At 37.4% G+C, this 21596-nt stretch overlaps 1 protein-coding gene across 4 annotated transcripts; it reads right to left on the minus strand.

Annotated features, from left to right (window-relative positions):
• Positions 1–1186: 1186 nt before the first annotated feature.
• LOC106069403 (uncharacterized) lies at positions 1187–20673 on the minus strand. 4 transcript variants are annotated; one of them, XM_056042384.1, is made up of 9 exons: positions 20550–20673; positions 18144–18262; positions 16787–16970; positions 15383–15454; positions 14461–14541; positions 12741–12983; positions 11516–11658; positions 9219–9318; positions 1187–1732 (listed from the first exon to the last, which is right to left on the minus strand). In XM_056042384.1, the coding sequence occupies exons 2-9, from the start codon at positions 18215–18217 to the stop codon at positions 1571–1573; spliced, it is 1059 nt and encodes a 352-aa protein (XP_055898359.1). In that variant the 5' UTR covers positions 18218–18262; positions 20550–20673; the 3' UTR covers positions 1187–1570. The 4 variants fall into 4 exon arrangements, with proteins under 4 accessions (XP_055898359.1, XP_055898360.1, XP_055898358.1 ...); XM_056042385.1 differs by having other exon boundaries at positions 11516–11592; positions 20536–20673; XM_056042383.1 differs by having other exon boundaries at positions 20536–20673.
• Positions 20674–21596: the final 923 nt, after the last annotated feature.

The raw sequence follows: 21596 nt of genomic DNA on the forward strand, positions 1-21596 counted from the left end.
ACCTCTCTCTTCAATATTATTTTAAAGCAAACTACAGTCACCAAATTCTATGATCGTAGCTAAATGGGGTTTTGAATTAAAAACAAAACAAAAAAAAACTCCAGAGATTTCTTAGTTTAAAACCCCTCAACAGATGATTTGACGAAAAAACTTTCCTTTTCGATATAAAATCTAAAGCGAAATACAGGCATGTAATTCCAAGAGCGTAGTCAAGAAAGGTTACAAATTGCTACCAGTGGCTTGGGCTCCATTAATAAAGTGTGAATAGTCTTCTGCCGAAATTGAAAATCATTAAATGTATCTCAACAAAGATGGACAAGACAGATTTTAGGAGTCAGTCATAGAGATCGGGTCTAAATCAAAGAAATCATATGCCGAACTGGGAGTCGAATCCTTAGTAAGGTTGTGACAGAGCGTCGCATGAGGTTTTGCGGGACATGTTCTCACACAAAATGAATTACGCAAAATAAGAGTTGCGGAAACAGCTTGCCGGAAAATGCGCCGAACGGCGCGTGAGGGTCTAAGTCAGTAAGAATAGCACATTAGGTTTTTAAAATAAAACTTTTTAATAGCAAGATAATGCACTGTAGATACCTCAGAATATGCATTTTGTTGGCTTTCAATACCAGAAATGGTGCCCGGCGGCGGGGCTTCGCCCCGCGCAGGGGGAGCGTAGCGAACTCCCCCAGACCCTCTTGCTAGCAAGGGCGGGGAGTCTACAATGAACAATAAACGTCTTCCGAAAGGGTCAGATGTAATAAAGATTAATTATGTACACACACACACAATCACACATATATATATATATATATATATATATATATATATATATATATATATATATATATATATATATATATATATATATATATATATATATATATATATATATATAAATAATTTTTGTCCGGGGGGGGGGGGGGTTTGGGGGGGGGAAGGATAAACCCTCCCCGAAAAAAAATCCTGGCTACGCCCATGAAGCTAGTATTACTATGTCTTATATCTAATCCAAACGAATTAATTCAATTACACTTAAAGTATTTTAAAAAATTGTCTTGTCTTTTTTTTAATGGCCATAGATTGAGACTAGAATTTTCCTCAAATGGTCAAATATCACTGACCAAAAAAAAAGTCCGATTTCATTATTGTTAGTTATAACATAAAAGAAGAAGAAACAAACAGTAAATTAAATAATTTATATTTAATGTAAAAATGTATATAAATATATAAATTGTCACAAAAGTCGAATATAGTGTACATTGGTATGAAAACAGAGACAATAGCAAACATAGACTTAGCTGCATTATAGATTAACAACATAATAGGGCTAGTCGACCACAGGCTCACTCATAGCAAATCTGTCAGGCTCTTTAGAGCTCCAAGACCCTCCGCACACCTCGTCAAAAAAACACGCTTTAATTTTCAGTGACCATCCCTAGCTTCCATTATAAGCATGTATATATATCATAAATTAAAATAAATGTTGCTCAAAGAAACATTATGTCAAGTCTGTCAGTAAGTTCCGTTAAGTTCCCAGCAAGCACTGGTCACGAAGCCACACGAGTAGCTCTTATAGGACGAAGTCCTCAGAAGAGACTTTAGCCCGTGGGGTAATGACTTTTATTTTCCTTCTGACATTATTCAACTGGCGAACTGTTTCCTTCAATCCATCACTTGCTGAAAGAATAAAAAAAGGCACCGACGCCGGCACTCTGTCATCCATCTTTGGAATCTGTCCAAAATAAAATTAGCACAGAGCTAAAAAGAATTGCATTAAACGTAAAACAAATCTGTCAGTGGCAAATATAAGCTCCGATTTAAACGCCAACCAAAACGAGCCACACGACCCCGCCCATTTAATGTAGAGAATCTCAAAGACGGCAATACTGCAGCACAGTTCCAATTGAAACTAACGAACCGCTTTGAGGCTCTTGCAGATATATTGACCCTTGAAGAAGAGTGGGCCAACTTAAAAGATACCACTATTGGGTGCGCGGAAGAAGTTATTGGAAGGAGGCGAGGTTCATACAAGGAACGGTGGATACAAGACAGAACAAGGAAATTGTTAGATGAGAGGAAAGAGGCCAAACATAGACGAGATCAGAAAAATGAAACACAGGATCGCAGCCTAGCGGAAGAAGCCTATAGGGAAGCAGATCTGAAAGTAAAGAGAAGCTGTCGGCGAGATAAACGGGACTGGATTGAGCAGAGGGACAAGAGGCACAAGCAGCTGCAAGCAGAAATGACACAAAAACCCTTCATCGTATTGTCCGAGATCTCACTGGAGCAAAGAGTGGACATGGGGCACCAGTAAAAGACAAGGAAGGCAAAACTTTGTTAACGAAAGAAGAACAGGATGCAAGATGGGTAGAGCACTTTAAAAAGACCCTTAACCAACTGTCGCCAGACCTAACTTACATATTCAAGGACCCCTCTCCAGACAATGATCTCAAGGTCAAGACAGACCCAATAACTGCTGAGGAGGTTACCATGGCCATTGCAGTGCTAAAGAATAACAAAGCACCAGGACTAGACATGATATCAGCAGAAATGCTAAAATATGGGGGACAGTGCATTGTTAACAGAATGACTGATCTGTTAAATCTCTGTTGGCGAACTTCAAAAGTCCCAGAGGACTGGCAAAAGGGAGTGATTGTAAAGCTTCCAAAAAAGGGCAACTTGGCAGACTGCAACAACTGGAGGGGCATTACTCTCCTCTCTGTCCCAGGCAAAGTTTTCAGCACTGTTTTGTTGAGACGGCTTCTACAGTCTGTAGATGAAATGCTCAGAGAAGAACAAGCAGGTTTCCGAAGAGGCAGATCATGTACAGAGCAGATTTTCGTTCTACGAAATATAGAACAAAGTCTTGAGTACCAACAACGGCTAACGATCAGTTTTGTGGACTTCAAAAAAGCGCTTGATAGTGTCCACCGAGAATCACTATGGAAAATAGTTAGAGAATACGGTATCCCAGAAAAATTCGTCCAGATCCTACGACACCTTTACAGTCAGTCTAGTTGCTGCATTAAAACAGAAGAGGGAACAACAGAGTTTTTTACAATCGAGACAGGTGTTAGACAGGGGTGCATCTTATCTCCCTTCCTTTTCCTCCTAGCCATCGACTACATAATGAGGAGAGCAATAAACCAGACTGCTTTTGGTATTCCATGGCATGAACAACTCCGATTGACGGACTTGGACTTTGCTGATGATGTTGCGCTACTCGGGGCTACAAATAAATGCATTCAAGAAATGACGGAGAGCCTAGGCAGAGAGGCACCCAAAATTGGCCTCCGGCATAAACTTGGATAAGACTAAAATTATGCGAGTGGGATATAAGGCAAAGGGTGTCCCCGTCAGACTTGGCGAGTCAAAGCTTGAAGAGCTGGACAAGTTCACGTACCTTGGCAGCATCATAACAAATGATGGAGATGCTTACCATGATGTAGCGTGCCGAATAGGAAAGGCAGGGAGCATTTTCCAAAGGCTGCAGCCTATTTGGACTAGCCAAGCCATTGGACTCGAGACAAAAATACACCTTCTCAACACAATCGTCATTCCAACTGCTACATATGCATGTGAGACATGGAAGTCATCTGTCAAAATTGAGAAAAGACTAAATGTGGCTCAACAGAGATGGCTGAGACGGATTTTGGGAGTCAGTTACAGAGACCGGATCTCAAACAAGGAAATCCTATGCCGAACTGGAAGTCGAACACTTAGTGAGGTTGTGACTGAGCGTCGCATGAGGTTTGCGGGACATGTTGTACGTCAAAATGAATTACGCACACCAAGAGTTGCGATAACATGGAAGCCAAAACGAGGAAAGCGCAAACAGGGACGTCCTCGTATTACCTGGCGACACACCTTCATGGAGGACCTCAGAACAGTGGACACCAGGTGGGAGGAGGCTTCAGACATTGCCAGTGACAGATCATTTATGGAGACAGCTTGCCGCCCAATGCGCCGAAAGGCGCGGGAGGACCTAAGTCTAAGTAAGTAAGTGTTGCTTATATTTGTTGTATATATTTGCTTATTGTGTGTTTTTGTATGTGTTGTTTAAATGTATTGTTTATTTGTATTGTTAATAAGTTTTGTTTATATATGCTCGCTATGTGCTGTTTATCGTTGTTTTTATGTGTTTTTTAAATGTGTTGGTTGAATAAGTCGTTATTATGTGTTTTTGTATATGATGTTTATGTGTATTGTTAATATATATTGTTAATAAGTCTTGGTTACTCGTGTTGTTGGTTTCTGTTGCTTACATATTGTTTATTAGTGATGCATATGTGTTGCTCAACTGTTGCTTTTATATGTGGTTTATATATGTTATTACATGTTTCATTTTTAGTCCTGTATATATGTGACAGGTGGGGAAATGTGATGTGTGCTTGGCGCGTTTTAATGTCTAGGGGATGATTATTTTTAAAGCTATCACACACCCACTTATCAGCATATGAATCGGGAGCAGACACGCAACGAGACAAAGCAATGAAAGATAGATACAAAAGTTTAAAATGAAGAATATTTATTTACATAAATATACATATATGAATAAAAAGGGGGAGGGTTTGCACCTATCTCTAAATAATAGTAGATTTAATCATCACTCTTGCATTTAATAAGAGAGCATGTCACTTTGTCCTCTGACTTAGCTGGTATTCCTGTTGATGTCGCAGCTGGCTGTGTCCTGGCTTGAGGTTCTGCAGCTGGAGGTGGTGCTCTAGCGGATAGAGGGACGCCGGTGATATAGTTCTTGTGGAGTCTCAATCCCCAAAATCTAATATCTGTAGTGGGCACAGTAGGGCATGGTGGCCGGCTACCGTGGGCACAAGGTTACTGCGGGCAGAGCTGATCTGCCGTGGGCAGCGTAGTTGACAGGATATGTCCAGTGAGTTGCAGAGGGTTGGCGTAGCTATGACGTCTCACACAGATCTGAATCTATAGGGACGTCGCACCTAATAGCTTGACAGGTAGGCTGTCGAATAGGCGGGCAATGCCGATAGCGCCAAGTGGTAGAGTTGAGTAGATCTCAGTAGGCAAGTGCAGTGCTGAATAGCACTAAGCACAGATGCAGGTAAATAGATCGTTGATCCAATGAATAAATAGGCAGGTAAATAGATCGTTGATCCAATAACTAGGCAGGTAAATAGGCAATAGGCAGACACCTGAGGGAGGCTGCAGATAAATAAAGACAAGTTAGGACATGTCTCTCATGCATCTTATCGATGCCCTCGACTGAGGTGCATTCGTCAGATTGGTGAAATGGCTTTAGAGCACAATGAGGAGATGATGACAAATGGGATTTGGGAAAATAGATGGCAGATAGTAGCAATATAGAAATGTACATAAAAGGGGAAATAATAATATAAAAATGTACATAGAAGGGGAAATAATAATCTCAAATAAACAACACAGGTGGATAGAGAAAGAAGGGGGGGGGGATGGGCGGTGGTCAGCGACCCAGATGGTTTGTTTACATATGACCGTGGGTCGAGAACAATGAAGCGTGCTTGAATGGAGAGGGTGTCCCTTCAAGCGGCGCGACTCTCCTTAGAGTAAAATGAGTACAGGGGAGACAATTCACTACAGGGGAGATAACTCGTATATCTTTTCTAGACGCAGCGTTAGTGCGCTAGTAAGGTTATCAAGGCGGTCAACCGAGATAAAGGAAATAAAATAAGATGTACAAATATATACATGGTTGCATCAACGATCAATTGAGCAACGTAGCATTAATAGATTAATGCAATTCATAAATACATACATAGGACATGTCTATGTTCTCTACTTACGCCAGTGAGAATTACACAATGCACTAATTAAATATAAATGAACTAAGCAAAATACACATGATAATATCCAATGGAAATAGCACAAAGTAACTAAGATTGAACTTGTGATCAAGTTCAGCTTACCACCAGGTATTCCTCTAGGAGTGAGAAAAAATGAAGCAGTCCAGACTCGATAGCTCAGCTCGCATGAGAATGAAAGAGAGTCTGATTTGAGTTGGTTCACTTTATATAAGCCTGGAAAGTGCGGGCGGACACAGGAAATGCCCTAGGCTAAGTTTTATCTTACACGTGGGTGGATTTGACTCGAGGTGGGAGCCGCACTTTGGAATATCACGCGGTGTGTTGACCAGGGTAATCTCTTAGATCAAAGAAAGACGTGAGAGAAGGGGGGGGAGAAGGATTAGCTTGCATTCAAACCAAGGTGGTGTCAACCGCGACCGTCCTTCAGACATCCGGCGGGCAAGACAAAAGAGATTGTGTGTTTACCTTTCCCCGATCAAGGGCAGATAAATGAAAGGACGCGCTTTAGCTATCTCCAATGTGGTCAACTAAGTCTAGCCTGGAGAGGAAAGGGTGGTGCGGGTGAAGAAATTGGGGTTAGGACGGGGAAATAATTGAAATAAACTAAATAAATAATAATAATTAATGCTGTGATAAATTTGAGTGACTCTGACAGCGAGTTTTTGACTTGTCACAATATAGACTACTTGTTGCTTATGTGTCAATAGTGATGGGAATTAAACTAATTTTTTTTAGTTAAACTAAAACTAAGTTTGAACTAAAAAAAAGTAATTAAACTTTTAGTTAATCACAAATTGAAAAAATTAGTTAAACTAAACTAAGAAACTTTAGTTAAACTTTTACTAACTATTTTGACCTTTTTTAAGGACGAAACAGCCAAAAATGAAAAATATAAACAACAACCAATCTCATTAGCAAAATGTAATAAACATTTATTTGTGCACATGAAAAAAGATTTAAATGTCTTTATGGGATAGATGTAGATCTTAATAGAATCACTAGATTAGACTAGAATGATACTATTATAGCAAGAAATTAGAAGTAATTGTCCAAGTTCTAATATAAGTTACCTTTTTAGAAGTAATGATAAAACTGCTTGTTGACTCGCTAACTAACTCTAGATTCTAGAATATTAATAATATCTTCTACATACGAAATGATCAGAAATATAATCTGGATCTAGAATTAGATCTAGCTACTAGACCAAGATCAAAACATAATATTTTAATCTAAAAATAATTTAAGAAATACTAGTTACTACTACTACTACTAGATCTAAATAGAGTCTAGTAGATATCTTAGTAACTCTAGATCTATCTAGAGATTTTAGATTATTATAATTATGATTATAACAAGATATAGGTATTTAGATCTATAATATACTATAATATAATATACTCTAGTAGATAATACTAGATCTAGATCTAATAGATCTAGATAGTAGATATAAGTATAATTATAATAGAAGTAGATGTAGATTAATGTAGATTGTAGATCTAGTCTAGATTTAGTTAATTTAGTATTAGATATCTAGTATAGTGACTATTATTAGTAGGCCTATTATAGTCATTAATATTATAGAACTATCATCTTTGCATCTTAGGTCTCAGTATAGGCCTAATAAGTAATCTAGAATTTTCTAGATATATCTAGATCTAATCTAGACTCTAATTCTAGAATAGTAGAATCTCTAAACTAATAGATCTATATTATTCACTTATAATTTTAAATTTACATTTAGATCTAAGACTACTAAGAGTTAGACTCTACTTAAGACTAAAATAATTAAATATAGACTATTATGTCTATAGATCTAATAGTAGTAATAGACTAATACTAATAGACTAGACGTCACTAGACTCTAACTTTAGATCTATCTAGTAAAAAGTTTTAAAATAAAAAGAGTCGACATTTCTTTTACGTCTATATAGTAAAGCAAAATTCTTTGCCTGCAGCTATACAGGAACACACTGGTGTTTACTAAAAAAGCAGCAAAATGTAGATCTATAGAAACAAGGAATTATCAGGATTTATCAAGCAGCGAAACTTGATAGAAATATAATGAACACGTGTATTTTTTTTTAAAAGGCGGGAAAAGCGGCCATTATAGGGTAAAGGTCAAAAGGCTTTCTAGTGACCTGTGAACCCTCTAGTTTATTATCCTCTCTATCATTCATTATATATATTCTCTGAATTACATATATCTAAATATTTATTGGTATGACCGTATGTATGTTAAAAAAGTTTGTAAAATTTGTAATTAAACTTTTTAGTTTGTAACTAAAAAAAATTAATTAAACTAGGATTTTAACTAAACTATTTTTTTTTAATTAAACTTTGGCCTTAACTAATTTTTTTTAGTTAAACTAAAAGTTAGCAACTTTTTAGTTAACTTTTGCCCATCACTATGTGTCAATTATATGTACATATGATGGTGACCGGTCATTTCATCCCCGGCCATTTCATCATTAGTCACTTCTTCCACCAGTTATTTCATCCCCAATTAAATTTTTCTACTTTGTTATTGTGTAATTGTGCTGTTAAGACTCTTTGCCTTTAAGCCCTTATTTCATCTAATAGGTTATATAAATATGCTTATTTAGAATACTTTTTGATATTTTTTGACACGTCATTGTAGTGTATATATAGTGTTCCCTCTACTCTCTTCATACGTGTTGAGAAATGAAAGAATATAGTTCAATAAGTTGTTATGAAATGACCGCAATTCATATGTATAGTTTATATAGGATGTTTCTATGTGCTTATTTGTGCTGGTATAATGTGGTACTGTCATTAATGTTGTTGATTTATGTGTCGTTTATATCTTTTGTTCTTAGGCATTGTTTATGACACATTTTATAACTATAAGTGTTGTCTAGAAACTAGGTCTCTGTTCCATTTATATTAGAGTTATACATTCATATCTCAATAGTGATCAAGTAAAAACTGTTTCATTAAATTGTTTCAAACATGACATTCTTGAATAAAGAAACTTTTATTAATATTTAAAGTATAGCATTTCTTTTTCGCTTTATGATCTACTGCACTCATTTCAATAAAATGTTCGCTGTAGACGCCAGTCAAATGCCTTCCGGCAGGTTACTGTGTACTAAAGTTCTTGACTCCTAATTCCTCTGAAAGAAAAAAATAACGTTACCCCTTGGCTGGGGATTTTTTTTTTTTCTTTTATGGATGGCTGGTGGGTCAATGTTAAGTCTTGAAAAATAAAGTTTGACTGTTAGCTGTGTCAAGTGTCTAAAAAAAAGTTTAATTTCTTGGCTGTATAGCAAAAAGACCATTAAAAGTATTTATTTAATATGCAAAGACGCAGTTGATAGCAAAATACAGATAATCAAGCCCACGTGGTCCAGGAGCTGCTGCAACCACATGAATGTTTCTTACCAATAGGGCCAAAGCGAATCCAACAGCATTTTTGGATGTTCCAATGTCGTTTGAGATGTGGACACATTTCTTTTTGTTTAACTCACAGTATAATCTATCTCTAACCAAACAAATATAATTGAATGAAAAAAAGGAAATAAAAAAATACATTTATTTAAAAAATGAATTCAAAAATATTTTATATTTTTAGTGGCCCCCGAAAGACCATTATTAGTTCTGTGTGGCCTATCCGTCCGTCTGCCATTTTTCGATCTAAAAATCTAAAGAAGATATTGAAATCCGATTTAAAGATATTTGCAGTGCCCGCTTGAGAAATTCTGGTACACAAACTCAGAGGCGGCTCTCATCGGAGTTGGATCCCTGTTGAATTCGCCTATTCGTAAGGAATATTCAAGACGTGATTTTTTTTATTGTCAAAAGTAATAATGTTTCAAACTAATAGCATATTATTGATAAATAGATATATTACACACTAAATCATGACAACTCATTACAAATCAATGCTGCAAGATTATCTAAAATCGCTCCTCTGACATATTGTACATATCCAATAGATGCCGTAATGTGTAATATATCTCTTTATCAATAATAGGCTATTAGTTACTAACCAGTTTATTATTAAGCTAAGAGCAATGCCTGGTCGTGCGGTTAGCGTACTGAACTAATTATCTCGACGGTCCCGGGTTGTTTGTTTGTTTTGTTTTACATGTTTCGGATGTTCCTTCAGAGTTAAAGATAGCTTAGTTTCTAGTCCAAACCTCCCGCAGGACGACGCGGGATGGGAGCAGGCAGGGTTTGAACCAGGGACCATCGATAAATCCGAATGTCAGTTTAGCGCGCAAACTGCACGACCAGGCAGGCTTCCTAACCTACTCGCTGCCATTATCCGTCGTCCAGCGAGAGGTTCATTCTTTGTAACTTAGAAGGAACACATGAAACATGTGAAACAGAAAAAAAAATCTTTTTTTACAGACGCAAATGAATTTTTTTAAACATTATTACTTTTGACCATCAAAATTAAATCACGTCATGAATATTCCATGCGAATAGGTAGATCCGACAGGGATCCGACTCTGACGGGGGCCGCCTCTGAGTTTGTGTGATAACACAAACTCTCTTTGTAATCTTGTTTTTATTTTTTTTTAAGACACGACATTTTTATTCTACTCTTCATTTTTGTATTTGACATTCGCGTTAAAATTTTTTTCGCTAATGAAATAAAGAAACAACTTAAACACAGCTGTCAGTTGTTTGCATGTCATTTAACGATTGTACGAACTTGAGATCAGCAAACGCAGAAGGTTTTAAATAACTCACAAAAAAAACTTTCTGCAGAGAACAGTACCAGGAAAAAGAAGAGGCAGACAGAGAAAGCGATGGTAAGACTTGAAAGATTTGACATGCTTGTGATTGAAACAGAATCTAGGAAATGGAAAAGACAGAGAGGAATCGAGAATAACGGGCGATAGATCCCCAACTGTCTAACAGACTTAGGGATAGGTGAAGGTGAAAGAGGGCCGGAGTTGAATCGCTCCCCAACTGTCTAACAGACTTAGGGATAGGTGAAGGTGAAAGAGGGCCGGAGTTGACTCGCTCCCCAACTGTCTAACAGACTAAGGGATAGGTGAAGGTGAAAGAGGGCCGGAGTTGACTCGCTCCCCAACTGTCTAACAGACTTACGGATAGGTGAAGGTGAAAGAGGGCCGGAGTTGACTCGCTCTCCAACTGTCTAACAGACTAAGGGATAAGTGAAGGTAAAAGAGGGCCGGAGTTGACTCGCTCCCCAACTGTCTAACAGACTAAGGGATAGGTGAAGGTGAAAGAGGGCCGGAGTTGGCTCGCTCCCCAACTATCTAACAGACTTAGGGATAGGTGAAGGTGAAAGAGGGCCGGAGTTGACTCGCTCCCCAACTGTCTAACACACTAAGGGATAGGTGAAGGTGAAAGAGGGCCGGAGTTGGCTCGCTCCCCAACTATCTAACAGACTAAGGGATAGGTGAAGGTGAAAGAGGGCCGGAGTTGGCTCGCTCCCCAACTATCTAACAGACTAAGGGATAGGTGAAGGTGAAAGAGGGCCGAAGTTGACTCGCATGAAGTAACTTGTCCATCACTGTGGAGGACTGTCCCTGTGTTAGGGAACCATAGATGGTTCTCTACCACAATATGGACGTAGCCTACTATGGAGAGACTGGGGGGGGGTAATGTTCAAAGAGATACAATTCTATAATGCACACATCTATATGAAGCCTACATTCTTACGAAAAAAGAAAATTGAAAAGATTCTGTCAATAACATACTCTGTTGGATCTCCCAATGAGCTGGATACAAACAATCCATACACAAAAGTGTTATCCATAAACTTTCCATTAAATTGCTGGAAAAATTGATAAAAGTTTAAGTCCACAAAAATGTATCTCTCCAACTGTTGGAAATTGTATAACTGAAATAAAGACAGAATGTTGTCTGAAACGAAGTTTTAATGAATGTCTTGTTTGCATTGTCAAACTTGTCACCGAAGGGAAAACACAATAAAGATTAACAAAAGATGGAACCTACACTAATCCAAAATAGATTCATTCAAAAGTGTCAGCTCAACCTTCAACAAACAATACTATTTAAGGGGTGAAGACAAATAATTAGAAATGACCATTTCAAACACATTCTTTTATGGAACTGTTGAAAGCCTGTGCATGTGAGTAAAAATATTTCACATCTAAGATTAGAGATTACAAGTTAACTTAGGTCTACATCTTACATTAGAGATTACAAGTTAACTTAGGTCTACATCTTACATTAGAGATTACAAGTTAACTTAGGTCTACATCTTACATTAGAGATTACAAGTTAACTTAGGTCTACATCTTACATTAGAGATTACAAGTTAACTTAGGTCTACATCTTACATTAGAGATTACAAGTTAACTTAGGTCTACATCTTACATTAGAGATTACAAGTTAACTTAGGGCTACATCTTACATTAGAGATTACAAGTTAACTTAGGGCTACATCTTACATTAGAGATCACTTATTGCTACATCTCAAATTAAAGTTTATAATTTCACATAGGACTACATCGCTACATCTTACATGAGACACCGCAAAATTTACTTCTAGGTTCGTCTAGACATTTTCTTTTCTTTAGTTATACTTAGACATTTGATCCACTGGACACTCATTAACATGTGTTAATTAACAAGGCTGAGGGAAAAGGGAGTTTCTATGTTAATATGAGAGGCAGGGCCAGATCTAAGGGAAGGCAGGTGTGGCTACAGCCCGGGGCTTCCACAAGAAAGAAGCTTCCATAAAAGATTTAAAAAAATTATATCCGAATTTCTTTTTTTTTTTTGTTTCACATTTTGACGGCTGACAAAAAATGTCCTAAGAACTGTATGCATGTCACTTGCCTAGAAAAAGTATTTTTAAAAAGTGGAAAAAACGAACTAATATTCATTCTATGGCACAGCCAGAGAGAAACAAAATGCATTGTGCAAATAAAATATTCATTTTAAAAAATACTGTACCACTAGCGATCGAGTGATCTGCAGACCAGGACAACTCTCTGTATCAGCTATCTTTTCGGGGAAGACTCGATTTGCGAAACCCAAAGGCTGATTTTCTGGTACTGGATTCCACGTTTGCTGACACTTTTTGGAAACTAATTCTTTGTGTTTCATTTGTAATCCTTCTTGGGTTAACTTAAACTTTTTTGGTGGTGGTCCTTCGCGAAAATTTGCCTTTCTTTTTTCGGAGCGTTGCTTATCACACTAGGGGAAAGTTTAGAGCACTTTATAAACACATGGTATATATATATTTAGAGTATTTTAATTTTGAAACAAGATTACTATGAGAGTTTGTGTTATCACACAAACTCAGAGGCAGCCCACATTGGATCTGCCAATTGGCAAGGAATATTCAAGCCATGATTTTTTTTTTATTATCATTTAAAGTAAAAGAATTTCAACAAATTAATTGGCTTTACATTTAACTTGAAAAAAAAAATAATAACCTATAATATATAAAGAGACTTATAGTAAATATTTTTTTGCTTAATAAAACAAATAATCTTTTCAATATTATTTCATATTTTTTTATCTAATTGTGTCAAATGACATACAGAAAGACAAAGGGGGGGGGGGCAGTCAACATTCTTCCTGTCTACACGGATGGTTCGCCACTGCATGATTTACTTTACAATACATTTTGGAGAATATTCTCTTTCTGTTTTCTGTACTAGTTTTTTAAAAAAAATTCCTATGCCCTTCTTGAGAGTCGAACCCGTTCACGCCAACAATCGCTCGGTGTACCAGACTGCCAAGTGAGCACAGAGAGAAACTTAAAGCTCCTAACTTGTGTAGTTTTTTAATTAATCTATGGGTACTTTCATTGTTTGGAACTCAATCTACCTAAACTAAATCAGGCTACTCTTGTTATTGTATAGATGTGTCCTATCTGTTAGATGAACCCTAGGATTTGGACGAGTCTTATGGTATAGATGTGTCCTATCTGTTAGATGAACCCTAGGATTTGGACGAGTCTTATGGTATAGATGTGTCCTATCTGTTAGATGAACCCTAGGATTTGGACGAGTCTTATGGTATAGATGTGTCCTATCTGTTAGATGAACCCTAGGATTTGGACGAGTCTTATTGTATAGATGTGTCCTATCTGTTAGATGAACCCTAGGATTTGGACGAGTCTTATTGTATAGATGTGTCCTATAATTTTGATGTGTCCTAGAGTGTAGATTAATTAATCATAAAGAGTATATGTGTCCTGGAGCGTACATATATCTTTTAGTGTACATGTATCTAATTGTCTAGATGTTTCCTATGACCTAGCTGTGTCATAAGGTGTAGAAGTTTTATAGAATGTAAATGTGCCCTATGATGTACATGTGTCTTTGATTAATGAGCTAAATTAATTAGAACACTTGATATTTTGTAAAATTATTTTAAAATATTTTAAAACATCTAATATAACTAAAAATAATGAAAAACTGTAGAGAAATGAATAGATAATCATTTGAAACCATATCTGAAAAATGTAAAAAAAATAAGAAAATTGATATAATTGAGGTGAATCCTCCCCTTAAGATGTGTCCTATTTTGTAGATGTTTCCTACGGTGCTTATCATAAGCCAAATATAAAACGTATTTATTCACTATTGTTCACAAAAAGTGAGTTCTACAAAGACACATATAGACCTGGACCTTGTGCAACTTGCCAATAAGTTTACAGTACCTTGGTGGTAGAGGCTTTCTTGGTTGAATGTTTGGCTACGGAAGGTGGACTGATTCTTTGCTGACCTTCTTCTTGCGATCCCTAAATACAACATTAAAAGGACACGGAAATTGAAAACTAGAAATGGCTATGAATCCAAACATTTACTTTTAACTTATTTGACAAGTGGGTTTGTCTGAAGGAGTTACAGGCTACCAGAGAGTCTAGCAAACCTTCACATCATGGCCTTGCATTAGAAATGATTAGATGAACACCAGATTAATAAAGATTTCTTTAGCATGCTTAGAGACACTATGCTTATTGCAGCTATTTATGTGTCTCGAGAAGTGGGAATCAAATATCCTCTTGTCGTATGGTGAAGATGTGTCCTATTGTATAGATGTGTCCTATTGTGTAGATGTGTCCTATTGTGTAGATGTGTCCTATTGTATAGATGTGTCCTATTGTATAGATGTGTCCTATTGTGTAGATGTGTCCTATTGTATAGATGTGTCCTATTGTATAGATGTGTCCTATTGTGTAGATGTGTCCTATTGTATAGATGTGTCCTATTGTGTAGATGTGTCCTATTGTGTAGATGTGTCCTATTGTATAGATGTGTCCTATTGTATAGATGTGTCCTATTGTATAGATGTGTCCTATTGTGTAGATGTGTCCTATTGTACAGATGTGTCCTATTGTATAGATGTGTCCTATTGTATAGATGTGTCCTATTGTATAAATGTGTCCTATTGTATAGATGTGTCCTATTGTGTAGATGTGTCCTATTGTGTAGATGTGTTCTATTGTGTAGATGTCTTCCATACTTCAAATATGAATCTTATTTATTTACTGATGTGGGCCCTGTCTTAAGCCCTATAATAAAAAAGTGAGTTATACAGAGATTTATATAGACTTCAACATATTACCATTCACACAGTACCTGGGGGTCAGAGGTTGAACATGTAGCAAATGAAGGCGGACGAATTCTGAGCTGACCTTTTCCTAGCAATCCCTGGACATAACATTGAGAGGAACGAACATTAAAAACTATTACTGTCTTGTCCACGAAACGAAGGTGTTCACTCTACTACTTCTGTATATATGTATATATAAACATATTCAAATAATGTGTCATAGTGACCGATGTTATTTTTGGCATATAGAAAACTGAATTGTACAATCTGGTATGGTGTCAAGTCTGCTAACTATTGTGAAAAGACGAAAGCTTAAAACCTTTGGCCACATTACAAGATCTACGGGGCTCGCAAAGACCTTCCTTCAGGGAACAGTGCCGGGGAAAAAAAAAAGAAGAGGCAGACAGAAAAAGCGATGGGAGGACAACATTAAAGAATGGACAGGCCTGCCATTGAGAGAGATTCTAAACAAGGCAAAAAAAAGGGAGGAATGGAGAAAGACGGTCGACAAATCTTGCCTGGTGCCCCAACGGTCCAACAGACTAAGGGATAGGTAAAGGTAAAGGTAAGTTATAAAATATCCTGCATCGCACAAATGATTTATAGAAGACCGAAGTAAAACAACAATATCATCTTCCTCATTATTATCTAATTCCGTTGAAGTGAATGCTTGACAGTTTCAAATCCTCTCTTGCAAAAGCTCTGGAAAGAAACCTTGCTTTTTATGCGTAGTGCATGTATGTCACCAAGAAGGTCGAGGGACGGCAACAGTGCCCGCCGACCTCCTCGTGGTTTCCTCTGGTAACTGGAGTCAGTGCACCCTCTTGCTCTCGGGGCGTTCTCATAATGGGGCAATGTCGCTGGAATCTCCAACTCTCCCTGGCTGACTTTCAGCTCTGGTTGGGGGTTTGGGGGAAGCGCCGAGCTCTGACTGACATGAAAGAGCTAATGCTGACATTGATCAGCCGTCTCCCTGGAGACTATTGTAGGGTCACGCCTTTTAAAATATGCAGGCTATAGACTGGTGGTTACAAAAAAGGTCTTCTGCCTCACTCCACTCGTGGATTAAACCCTGCCCATACGAGCAAGAGACGACAGCTTTGTTTTGAATCACTCTACAGACAAACTCGATCAGAATTCATTAAATCGTTGATCTTGGTTTCAAATTAGAGTCAGAATATAGAAGGGGGGGGGGGGCTTTTTCCGTTACCGAGAAGAGCTAATACATTATTTTTTATTGTCTACTTGCTTCAATAGTTTCCGGCGGAACACAGTTTGGGAAACACTGCTCTAAGGAATACGATAAATGTTGAGTCGAGTTTCACTTACAAATCTTGAGAGCAGTTTTCCAAATAAACCCTGATATTATAGAAGAAATGCGTGTTCTTGTGTAGATATAATCGCAATAATAACTGACAACATTGACTTACAGAACCACGTTTCGCGGTGAGACGTTTTCTTGTTTGAGTCGGCTGGTGAGTCTCAGTGTGTCTGGTCAGTGCAACGAAGGAATCCTCAGCTTGTTTCATCCAAACAAGAAACTTATTACGGAACTCATCCAGTTGATTATTTCTTATTACAACCGATTGATGAGTTTTCCAGTTAGCGGAGAGTCTAGGGATTTGATAAGAGTTGAACTATGTTTATTGTACACTACGTTCTCCAGTGAGTCTAGGGATTTGATAAGAGTTGAACTATGTTTATTGTACACTACGTTCTCCAGTGAGTCTAGGGATTTGATAAGAGTTGAACTATGTTTATTGTACACTACGTTCTTTAGTGAGCAGAGAGTCTAGGGATTTGATAAGAGTTGAACTATGTTTATTGTACACTACGTTCTTTAGTGAGCAGAGAGTCTAGGGATTTGATAAGAGTTGAACTATGTTTATTGTACACTACGTTCTCCAGTGAGTCTAGGGATTTGATAAGAGTTGAACTATTTTTATTGTACACTACGTTCTCCAGTGAGTCTAGGGATTTGATAAGAGTTGAACTATGTTTATTGTACACTACGTTCTTTAGTGAGCAGAGAGTCTAGGGATTTGATAAGAGTTGAACTATGTTTATTGTACACTACGTTCTTTAGTGAGCAGAGAGTCTAGGGATTTGATAAGAGTTGAACTATGTTTATTGTACACTACGTTCTCCAGTGAGTCTAGGGATTTGATAAGAGTTGAACTATTTTTATTGTACACTACGTTCTCCAGTGAGTCTAGGGATTTGATAAGAGTTGAACTATGTTTATTGTACACTACGTTCTCCAGTGAGTCTAGGGATTTGATAAGAGTTGAACTATGTTTATTGTACACTACGTTCTCCAGTGAGTCTAGGGATTTGATAAGAGTTGAACTATTTTTATTGTACACTACGTTCTCCAGTGAGTCTAGGGATTTGATAAGAGTTGAACTATGTTTATTGTACACTACGTTCTCCTGTGAGTCTAGGGATTTGATAAGAGTTGAACTATGTTTATTGTACACTACGTTCTCCAGTGAGTCTAGGGATTTGATAAGAGGTGAACTATGTTTATTGAACACTACGTTCTTTAGTGAGCAGAGAGTCTAGGGATTTGATAAGAGTTGAACTATGTTTATTGTACACTACGTTCTCCAGTGAGTCTAGGGATTTGATCTATTAAAGAATCGTGTACAGTTGGTTTAAATTAGGGGGAAAATGTCAATGTCATCATCATGATCATCATCAAAGATTTTTTTAAAGGGAGATTAAAATATAGAATCGGGAGTATTACACTATTTCTATATTTCTTAAAAGGAATGTAGCACTGACCTGGTAAAGAGACTAGACAAGTGTTCAGTTATACACTCCGGTTCAATACTATCTTCATTAGTAAGTGATGCCATTTATTTCAAGAGTACCTTTGAGTCTGGATTTTTATAAAGTAAATGCTAGAAATGAAATGGAATAAGTATTCATTACAAAATGCTGAATTCATAATTTTGTTTTTTCTTCATGTTAATCTATTTTTATTTTAGTTAATTATTTCCTGAGCAGGTCAAAAACTATCCAATTTAACTCATACCACATTAAGCATTTTCAGGAGAAATTAAAAAAAAACTGATTAAATGATGACATTTAAACTAAAGCTTTTTCCTGAAAATTCAGTGGAAGAACGTAGCAACTACAACAGACGTAGATTGATTGTTAAATAGCTTTCAACTCAATACATTGTAAGTATAATGCAGCACACTCTCCAGAAATGGAAAAATCGATAGTGAAATCGACCTGCGTATCGCCAAGGCCAGTGCATCCTATGGCAGACTGTCTACAAATGTCTGGAACAGACGTGGTATCACCACAAACACCAAGCTAGGGGTCTACAGAGCCGTCATCCTCCCTACATTGCTCTATGCCTCAGAAACATGGACAGTGTACAGTAAACATGCAAAGAGAGTAAACCGCTTCCACATGACATGTCTGAGAAAAATACTAAATGTCAAATGGCAAGACAAAATACCAGATACAGAAGTCCTTCGAAGAGTGTGTCTGCAAAGCATCCACACAATCCTGATGCAGTCCCAGCTGCGATGGGCAGGTCACGTCTACAGAATGGAAGACCACCGCATCCCAAAACGACTCTTGTATGGTCAACTAAGCGAAGGAAAGCGCTCGCAAGGTGGGCAAAGAAAGCGCTTCAGGGACACCCTCAAAGCTTCTCTGAAGGCGTTCAGCATAGACCCTGGCACCTGGGAGACAGAGGCACACGACAGAGCATCATGGCGTCGCGCTGTGAAAACTGGCGCACAGGTTGCTGAGGAAAAAAGAACAACGCAGGCAGAAGAAAAACGCCAGAAAAGAAAAGCAAGACAAACGACACTAGCTTCAGCTGGAATAACCTGCCCAGTGTGCAGCCGAACATTCCGGGCTCACATAGGTCTCACCAGCCACATGAGGAGGCATAAAACCCCAGTGCAAAGCCCTCAGCCCCCTGGATGACAAAGTGGTCATCATCGAACCACGATGGACGAACTATATACATTTGGTTATTTTATTTTATTATAATTTTTTTTTATTTGTTTTCAATTATTAGTTCCAGATTTTCAATATATAAACTACGTTATACAAAGAGAGAGGCCAGTCTTTGGGCCATAGGAGAACATTTGAATGTATTGAGCTTTCAATGCTGTACAATATGTCAGTCAAAAGCCAAACAAATTCTAAATTGACTTTTTTCGTTTTCTTCAGTATAGCTTTTGTTTTTAAAACCACTGTCTAAACAACTGTCTAAAAAAATCCATCAACAGCACCGCAACCAATTTTTCTGTAACTATTAAGTGGGAGAAATTACGTGTATAATTTTTTTACCAGACAGACAGACAGAGTGAGCTGATATAAGCTTTGTAAAACAAAAGTTTTTAATCATTTCTTATTGTATTTTATTCTGTCATAGAGCGACTATGATTCATCTCGTACAACACTTGAACGTGAAAGTGTAGAGCCCCAATCTGGACAGATATTCCATTCCACATACAACTCAAGAGAAATGTGACTTTTGCTTTGGTTGTAGAGCAACCATTCTTTGTTTGGCTCATTTGTTTCCAGCGCTGAAGCCATTTTCTTTTTTTCACTGCCCATAGATTTGTAACGAGATGAAAGCCTAAACATTAGCTATGGTTGGAACGATGTCGCCAACACAACAGATTTTCCCCCCCTCTCCAGTTATCCTTTGTATCTAAAAGAACGGCAAGTCTCCAATACAATTTAGTATTGGTAGCCATTTTCTTCAGCTTTGACTCTCGAACTCATGCTAGGTGTAGCCACAAGGCAGCGGAGTTTTGAATTCAGATTTCTCCTCCTAGACGAGTGGCCAGCCAAGGGTAACGAGCCCCCCATGTCCGAAGCATACACTATAGGCGCCACTGGCTCACCTTTCCCCATTCTCTGGTTCCGCAACGTTTCTATCACCCTAAGTGGTAATAAACATTTTTTTTATTAACTTCTTATTAAAAGTAACGGAAAGATGAAAACTACACACCAATACGGCAATAGAATAAAGATTTAGATAACAACTAGATCTACACACTAAAATCTATTAGAACGAGATCTAGAATCTAGATCTAGAACAAGATTGATATTTTTTAGTGGTTTAATATTCAATGAACTAGATCTAGATGTAAATCTGTCTCGATTTATTATAAGTTGTCGATTAGTTTAATCTTACTTTACTTATCGTACTGTATAAAATAGAAATCACTTAGATCTAGATCGATAAAACTTGATATAGGTCTAGATCTACGTCTACAGTAGATATAAAATGATTGCAAAAACACAAGAGCTACAAATGTTGTGGTGCAGCACATTACAGTTATAATGAGGCCAAGAGGTGCATAAATCTTACATTATAATCCTGTACGATCTATTAGTTTATGATGCGCACGATCTGTTAGTTTATGGTGCGCATTTCGTCGGGAAGTGGCTGCAGACATTGCTGGAGACGATATCTAAAGAGACGGCTTGCAGTCCAAAGCGCCAAAGGGGTGAGAGGATCTACATTTAAGAAGAGATTCTATTTTATCCAAGTGGACATTGTTTAAATATCAGAATGATTTTGTATTGATGACAAAATGGGGTCCTGATGGTGAACTGGAATTGGACAAGACTCTTGAAGAACTCTGTTTTAGAATATTTAGATATAATTAGTTTGGAGTTCTATTAATTGAAGCTGTAACTTCAGTCGCACTACTATACCGCATACACTAAAAGGCATTCTGAAAATGTCTATATCTCTTTCAACAGCATCAAAGTCTTTTAAATCTCCTTTTCAATTCGTCATCTCCATAATATCTAATCCTGTCTTCCTTCACATCATCCAGCGACTCTACAGTCATGTAATGAGACTAGTCATTTTAGCTCGCTCATTTGTAAATAAATCATTGTATGTGTTACGTGCGCATGTTAATGTAAATGTGAAATGGTGCGAATGCGTGTTGAACGGAGAGGAGAAAAGAAAATGGAGAAAATAGAAACGAAATAGTGTTCTAGTGTTCATGAGAATTAAAATGAGTTCTAAGCGATGACGTTGTTGTTTTAGTGTTAATGTACTGTTTAAAGCAGTGGTTCCCAAACTTTTTTGTCTCGTAGACCCCTTGCCATGGTTTCTGATTTTCCGTAGACCTCCTGTTTACTTGTATTGCATTTTGCAAATTCATCAACATTTTTAAAAACTAATGTCTAACTATAGTGAGTCTAAGAGTGAAAAGGCAATTTAAAGCTACATTTGAA

The sequence above is a fragment of the Biomphalaria glabrata genome, chromosome 9, assembly GCF_947242115.1.
Source record: "Biomphalaria glabrata chromosome 9, xgBioGlab47.1, whole genome shotgun sequence".
Lineage (NCBI taxonomy): Eukaryota > Metazoa > Mollusca > Gastropoda > Planorbidae > Biomphalaria > Biomphalaria glabrata.